This window comes from Chiloscyllium plagiosum, chromosome 10 (assembly GCF_004010195.1).
Source record: "Chiloscyllium plagiosum isolate BGI_BamShark_2017 chromosome 10, ASM401019v2, whole genome shotgun sequence".
Lineage (NCBI taxonomy): Eukaryota > Metazoa > Chordata > Chondrichthyes > Orectolobiformes > Hemiscylliidae > Chiloscyllium > Chiloscyllium plagiosum.
In genome coordinates this window covers 1,087,832-1,095,032 of record NC_057719.1, presented here as the reverse complement: position 1 = coordinate 1,095,032, position 7,201 = coordinate 1,087,832, and the positions used below count along the sequence as shown (strand labels likewise).

Below are 7,201 nucleotides of genomic sequence, written 5' to 3'. Positions count from 1 at the left end.
CCCCAGCCTCCTGCCTGTCCCTCCTGATGCTGCCTGGCTTGCTGTGTTCCCCCAGCCTCCTGCCTGTCCCTCCTGATGCTGCCTGGCTTGCTGTGTTCCCCCAGCCTCCTGCCTGTCCCTCCTGATGCTGCCTGGCTTGCTGTGTTTCTCCAGCCTCCTGCCTGTCTACTGTGGAATCCACTATCTGCAGAGTTTTTTTTGTCTCTAATAGGATTGTTCTTGGCCTGTTTGGTAATCAACTTGCTGACCGTTCAAAAATCGCCAGGGGGAGAGGTTCGATTCCAACTTTGGGTGGCTCTCTGTGTGGAATTTGGATGTGCTCCCCTTGTCTGAGCAGGTTTGGATGTGCGAGCAGGTTTGGATGTGCTCCCCTTGTCTGGATAGTCTGGTTCTCCCACAGCCCAAAGACCTGCAGGTTAGGGTGGATTGATTAAGCTAGTGTACATAGTGTACATAGTGCCCCATAGTGTACAGGGGCATGCAGGCTAGGTGGTTTAGCTACGGGAAATGCAGGGTTACAGGGATAGGGTAGGGGAGGTGGGTAGAATGCTCTTCGTAGAGTCAGTATGGACTCGATAGGCTGAGTGGCCTCTACCTGCACTGTAGGGATTCTATAAAATACGAACAGGTGAGGCCCTTCAGCCCTTTGAGTGCACTCAGCCGTTCAATGCGATAATTGCCGCGATTCCATTTCAACACTGTTTACGTGCACTGTCCCTTTGTTGCTTTTTGTTTTTAAAAAGGAGAAACATATCCATTTCTGTCTTGAACTTCTTCAGTGACTGAGCTTCCATAACCTTTTGGGGTAGAGAATTTCTGAAGTTCACCACTCTCTGAGTGAAGAGGTTTCTCATCATTTTACTCCAAGATGGTCTGACCCTTAATTCTGAAACTTTGTCCCGTGATTTTCTACCCATTTTGGGGGTAGCATCCTCCCTCCGTATACCCTGTCGCGCCCTGTAACCCTGTGATAAGACAATTCTTCCATTATTCCTTGAGGTAAGATGTGACAGGGAATACAATCCAAACATCGTTGGTGGAAGAGCAGGCAACTCCTTCCTGCTGTTCCCGGATATTTTCCGGTGATACTCACGGTGTTGCCTTTGTGTGTCTTGTCCTGTAGATTCTCCTGACGCTGACTGCATCAGCCCGTCGCCATCGTCATTGTTTCAGCCAGCAGGAGGGGAGGACTTGCCTTCTGGCAAACACCAGCAGGAGGCGAGCGAGAGCCAGGACGGGCAGGTCGCGGAGCTGGAGGCTGCATTCCGTGAGGTCTTTGCGCAGTATGACTCAGCACAGGTTCACGCCCACTACAAATGCCAGCGGCTGGCCTGTGAGCGGGTGCAGCCTGACTACAGGAGGGGAGACAAGTTTGTTCACAAGTGGCTGTCGGACAGGGACCTGACGTATTGCGAGCGGACGGGTATTTACTGGTTGCTGTACGAAGAGGGCCAGGGTATGTACTGTTACCTGTGCCGCCGGCACGACACCCAGAACAAGCAGAACAAGACCAAGGTGTTCAACGGCACTCCTGCCGTCCGCTACAAGAAGTCAGCGCTGCAGGTCCATGCCGAATCTCAGCAGCACGCGGCTGCAGTGCACGCAGAGCTGACTGGCCGTATGTCCGAGAGGGAGATGGCGGAGAAGGAGAAAGAGGAGGGCGCGGCTCTCCACGCGCTCTTCCTGGCTGCCTACTGGTTAGCCCGCGAGGAGCTGCCCACTGCCAAGCTGCTGTCAGTGCTGAGGCTGTTAGCCGAGGCCGGCCTGAAAGGGGCCACCCACTTCCGCCGACCGGACACCCTGCGTGAGGTGTTTGTCTCGCTGGGGCAGGTGATCCGTAACCGCCTGGTGGCTCGGGTCAGGCAGGCCGGCTGCTATGGCCTGCTGTGCGACCGGGTGACTGGCTGCCCAGGCGCTGAGGCTGAGGACTCAGCCGCCCTGATGGCTTTTGTCCAGTACGTCGACCCCAAGACGGCCGAGGTGTCGACCAGCTTCCTCTTCGTGCAGGCCGCCCGCTTCAGCCCGGAGACTGACCCGTCTGAGGAGCTGGCTGGACTGATCAGCCGCACCATGGCCCGGCTGGAGCTGCCTGTCCAGCGTATGGCCTCACTGGTGACTGACGGTGGCGAGGTCATGACCTCGGAGCGTGTTGGGGTGGCCACCAGGCTGCAGGAACTCAACCCGTCCCTCATCGCCTTCCACTGCCTGTGTCACCGCCTGATGCTGGCGGGAGCCTCGTCTTGCCCGGACTGTCGCTACCTCCTCAGGGTGGAATCCTACCTGGAGCAGCTGTGGGAGCTGCTGGAGAAGTGCCCAGTCCTGGCTGAGGCCTACCTCAGTGTCAGGCTGGAGAAGGCCCTGCCCAGCGGGCGGCTGAAGGCGGCTCTGCTGCGTAGGCTGAAGAGGGCTTGCCGGAGGAGACGGCTTTCCTTGCAGGCCTCAGTGGAAGGGGCTTACAACGACTACGCAGCCCTACTGCAGGCCCTGAGCCAGCTGGAGCAGGCCGACGCTACAGCCTGTGGCCTAGTGACCCAGCTGAGGAGCGTGCGCTTTGCTGGGGCCCTCTACATCCTGCAGGAAGTCTCTCCCATCCTGGCTGGCCTCAGCAAGGTCTTTCGCAAGGGCACGGTGAATTACTTCACCCTGGAGCCTTCCATCAAGTACACCGTCTACAAGCTGAACGAGGCGGCAGGTTCCAGGGAGGCCCTGAGCAGGCTCCAGGCCGACCTCCTGCCCTCTGGGCGCCTGGCCTCAGCTGGTCTGCCGCCACCCAGCCCAGAGCAAGAGGCCGAGCTGTGCTCCCTGCTCGACGCCTACGTGACAGCTATCAAGGCCGACTTGCAGCGCAGGTTTGGAGCGTCCTTGCCACTGGTCTCCGCTTTCTCCATCTTCAACCCACTGCTGGTGCCGTCACCGGAGTCGGCGGACTTTGCCGAGTACGGTCAGCCCGAGATGCGGGCACTGGCCGCCCACTTCTACCGGGAAGCAGAGGGTGGAGAGACTAAGCTAACCCGGCTCCTCGGGGAGTGGGCCAAGCTCAAGTTCGACCTGCACACCTGGAAGAACAATGTGCCGGACTCGGTGCTGACCGATACCCGGGTGACTGTGACTGAGTGGTGCCTCCGCCGACTCTTCACCCTCAAGAGTGAGCTGCACCGATCGTGTGCTGCCCTCCTGCCCCTGGCAGAGGTCTCCCTCTCCATGCCCATCACCAACAGCTGGTCCGAGCGCGGCCTAGGGGCTCTCCGGAGGATCACTGCCCGGCTCCGAGGCAGCCGCTTCTTCCTCACCGAGCCCAGCACTCAGCTCCTCAACAGCCTCATGCACATCAGTGTCAACGGGCCCGAGTTTGGCACCGCCGACTGTTCTCAGGTTGTCCAGGAGGCGGCGCTCCTGTTCCTGCAGCAGAGGCGTCGCCGGTTCGCTGGGGGAGTGGGGTCCTCGGTGCAGGAGAAGCCCCCTCTGCCCTCCGGCAAGTGGGAGGAAGCAGCCGAGTCATGTTCCTCAGAGACGCCGGATGTGTGCCTCCCGAGTGAGCAGGACCTGGAGCAGCTACAACAGGAGCTGGACGAGGCTGTGAGCGTTCTGCAGCTTCCCCTGGACGGGGACAGTGACTCGGACGACAGCCTCTGCGATTGAGAGTCTGGAGCCTCGGAACCCCGGGTGTATATAACCTCCAGGGCAGAGGGAGTTCCTGCTGAGGCCTTCCCCAGTCCTTTCCCTGTCTCGCAATGTGTTCAGCAGCTCACTGTAGTTCGACAAAGAACTTTTCAGACACACCCTACTCCTGGCTGCCAGCAAAGTACCTGAAATCGCTACAGATCTCAAACAAAAACAGAAAATGCTGGAGAAACTCAGCAGCTAGCGTCATCAGTGGACAGAGGGGGAAAAGAGTTAACACTTCAGGTCCCACACAACTGATGTTCAGAATCCTCCTCCCTCAGTTCGAGTGATATCAGACTCTGAACGTTACCAAATGATCTGTGTCACAGGGAGACACTGCCCAGATCTCACTTGGTGCGGTTGGATAGACACTCTCTCGTGTTGGCCACACAGCCATATCCGGGGAACTTTACTCACGGTGCTCTCTGTAACCTGTACCCAGCTGGCCGCCCATGGATATGGACACCTGGAAGTGATTGAGGGATGGAAGGTGTGTGGAGGAGGCGATGACAGCTGGACAGAGCTTTGAACCAACACACAGCAGCTCTGAGCCCCCATGCACTGTGTTGGTCAAACTGAAAGCTGAATTCAGCAGTGCTTCTGAGAACTGTAGTAGAAATAAGACATTGAATTCATCAATTTGTAACTTTCTTTTAGTATGTGTTTTTTTTTTGAAACGGTAGATGGATTTTAAAAGTGAAAATAAATTAAACATAATTTTCATTGTTTTTGATTTATTTATTGCAGTAAGCAAGTTTCTCAATAACAGATTCATTACACATCTAGGGCTTTCAGACAAATCCATTCATTGAGTTATACAGCTTTATTTGTCTCAAATCTCCTGAAGGGGCTGACTGTCACTGGGGTACAGGGTCCACCTATCTCTCCTTAAGGGGCTGACTCTCACTGGGGTACGGGGTCCACCTCCCTCTCCTGAAGGGGCTGATTCTCACTGGGGTACGGGGTCCCCCTCCCTCTCCTGAAGGGGCTGACTCTCACTGGGGTATGGGGTTCCCCCTCCCTCTCCTGAAGGGACTGACTCTCACTGGGGTACGGGGTCTCCCTCCCTCTCCTGAAGGGGCTGACTCTCACTGGGGTACGGGGTCCCCCTCCCTTTCCTGAAAGGGCTGACCCTCACTGGGGTACGGGGCTCCCCCTCCCTCTCCTGAAGGGACTGACTCTCACTGGGGTACGGGGTCTCCCTCCTGAAGGGGCTGACTCTCACTGGGGTACAGGGTCCACCTCCCTCTCCTGAAGGGGCTGACTCTCACTGGGGTACGGGGTCCACCTCCCTCTCCTGAAGGGGCTGACTCTCACTGGGGTATGGGGTCCCCCTCCTCTCCTGAAGGGGCTGACCCTCACTGGGGTACGGGGTCTCCCTCCCTCTCCTGAAGGGGCTGACACTCACTGGGGTATGGGGTCCCCCTCCCTCTCCTGAAAGGGCTGACTCTCACTGGGGTATGGGGTCCCTCTCCTGAAGGGGCTGACACTCACTGGGGTATGGGGTCCCCCTCCCTCTCCTGAAAGGGCTGACTCTCACTGGGGTATGGGGTCCCTCTCCTGAAGGGGCTGACTCTCACTGGGGTACGGGGTCTCCCTCCATCTCCTGAAGGGGCTGACTCTCACTAGGGTACGGGTCCCCCTCCCTCTCCCGAAGGGGCTGACTCTCACTGGGGTACAGGGTCCCCCTCCCTCTCCCGAAGGGACTGACGCTCACTGGGGTACGGGGTTCCCCCTCCCTCTCCTGAAGGGGCTGACTCTCACTGGGGTACAGGGTCCCCCTCCCTCTCCTGAAGGGACTGACTCTCACTGGGGTACGGGGTCCCCCTCCCTCTCCTGAAGGGGCTGACCCTCACTGGGGTATGGGGTCTCCCTCCCTCTCCTGAAGGGGCTGACTCTCACTGGGGTATGGGTTCCCCATCCCTCTCCTGAAGGGGCTGACTCTCACTGGGGTACGGGGTCCCCCTCCCTCTCCTGAAGGGGCTGACTCTCACTGGCGTACGGGGTCTCCCTCCCTCTCCCGAAGGGACTGACTCTCACTGGGGTACGGGGTCCTCCTCGCTATCCTGAAGGGGCTGACCCTCACTGGGGTACGGGGTCCCCCTCCCTCTCCTGAAGGGGCTGACCCTCACTGGAGTATGGGGTCTCCCTCCCTCTCCCGAAGGGGCTAACTCTCACTGGGTTACGGGGTCCCCCTCCCTCTCCTGAAGGGGCTGACTCTCACTGGGGTACGGGGTTCTCCTCACTCTCCTGAAGGGGCTGACCCTCACAGGGGTACGGGGTCTGCCTCCCTTTCCTGAAGGGGCTGACTCTCAATGGGGTACGGGGTCCCCCTCCCTCACCTGAAGGGGCTGACTCTCACTGGGGTATGGGGTCCCCCTCCCTCTCCTGAAGGGGCTGACTCTCACAGGGGTATGGGGTCTCCCTCCCTCTCCTGAAGGGGCTGCTCTCACTGGGGTACGGGGTCCCCCTCCCTCCTGAAAGGGCTGACTCTCACTGGGGTACGGGGTCTCCCTCCCTCTCCAGAAGGGGCTGACCCTTACTGGGGTACGGGGTCCCTCTCCTGAAGGGGCTGACTCTCACTGGGGTACGGGGTCACTCTCCTGAAGGGGCTGACTCACACTGGGGTACGGGGTCTCCCTCCCTCTCCTGAAGGGGCTGACCCTCACTGGGGTACGGGGTCACTCTCCTGAAGGGGCTGACTCACACTGGGGTATGGGGTCCCCCTCCCTCTCCTGAAAGGGCTGACCTTCACTGGGGTACGGGGTCCCCCTCCTGAAGGGGCTGACTCTCACTGGGTTACGGGGTCCCCCTCCCTTTCCCGAGGGGGCTGACCCTCACTGGGGTACGGGGTGTCCCTCCCTCTCCTGAAGGGGCTGACCCTCACTAAGGTACGGGGTCCCCCTCCCTCTCCCGAGGGGGCTGACCCTCACTGGGGTACGGGGTCCTCCTCCCTCTCCTGAAGGGGCTGACTCTCACTGGGGTACGGGATCCTCCTCCCTCTCCTGAAGGGGCCGACCCTCACTGGGGTACGGGGTCCCCCTCACTCTCCTGAAGGGGCTGACCCTCACTGGGGTACGGGGTCCTCCTCCCTCTCCTGAAGAGGCTGACTCTCACTGGGGTACGGGGTCTCCCTCCCTCTCCTGAAGGGGCTGACTCTCACTGAGGTACGGGGTCTCCCTCCCTCTCCTGAAGGGGCTGACTCTCACTGGGGCATGGGGTCCCCCTCCCTCTCCCGAAGGGGCTGACTCTCACTGGGGTATGGGGTCCCCCTCCCTCTACTGAAGGGGCTGACCCTCACTGGGGTACGGGGTCCCCCTCCCTCTCCTGAAGGGGCTGACCCTCACTGGGGTACTGGGTCCTCCTCCCTCTCCCGAAGGGGCTGACCCTCACTGGGGTACGGGGTCCCCCTCCCTCTCCTGAAGGGGCTGACCCTCACTGGTGTATGGGGTCCCCCTCCCTCTCCCGAAGGGGCTGACCCTCACTGGGGTATGGGGTCCCCCTCCCTCTCCCGAAGGGGCTGACTCTCACTGGGGTA

General features: G+C 59.8%; 1 protein-coding gene across 1 annotated transcript in view; it reads left to right on the top strand.

Annotated features, from left to right (window-relative positions):
• The window catches only part of LOC122553331 (zinc finger protein 862-like), a 16,495-nt gene extending 12,125 nt beyond the window's left edge, over positions 1 to 4,370 (top strand). The window contains exon 4 of the mRNA XM_043696892.1: positions 1,124 to 4,370. Coding sequence (XP_043552827.1) covers positions 1,124 to 3,639 — 2,516 coding nt within the window. The 3' untranslated portion in view covers positions 3,640 to 4,370. The remainder of the gene's footprint in view (positions 1 to 1,123) is intronic.
• The last annotated feature ends 2,831 nt before the right edge of the window (positions 4,371 to 7,201 follow it).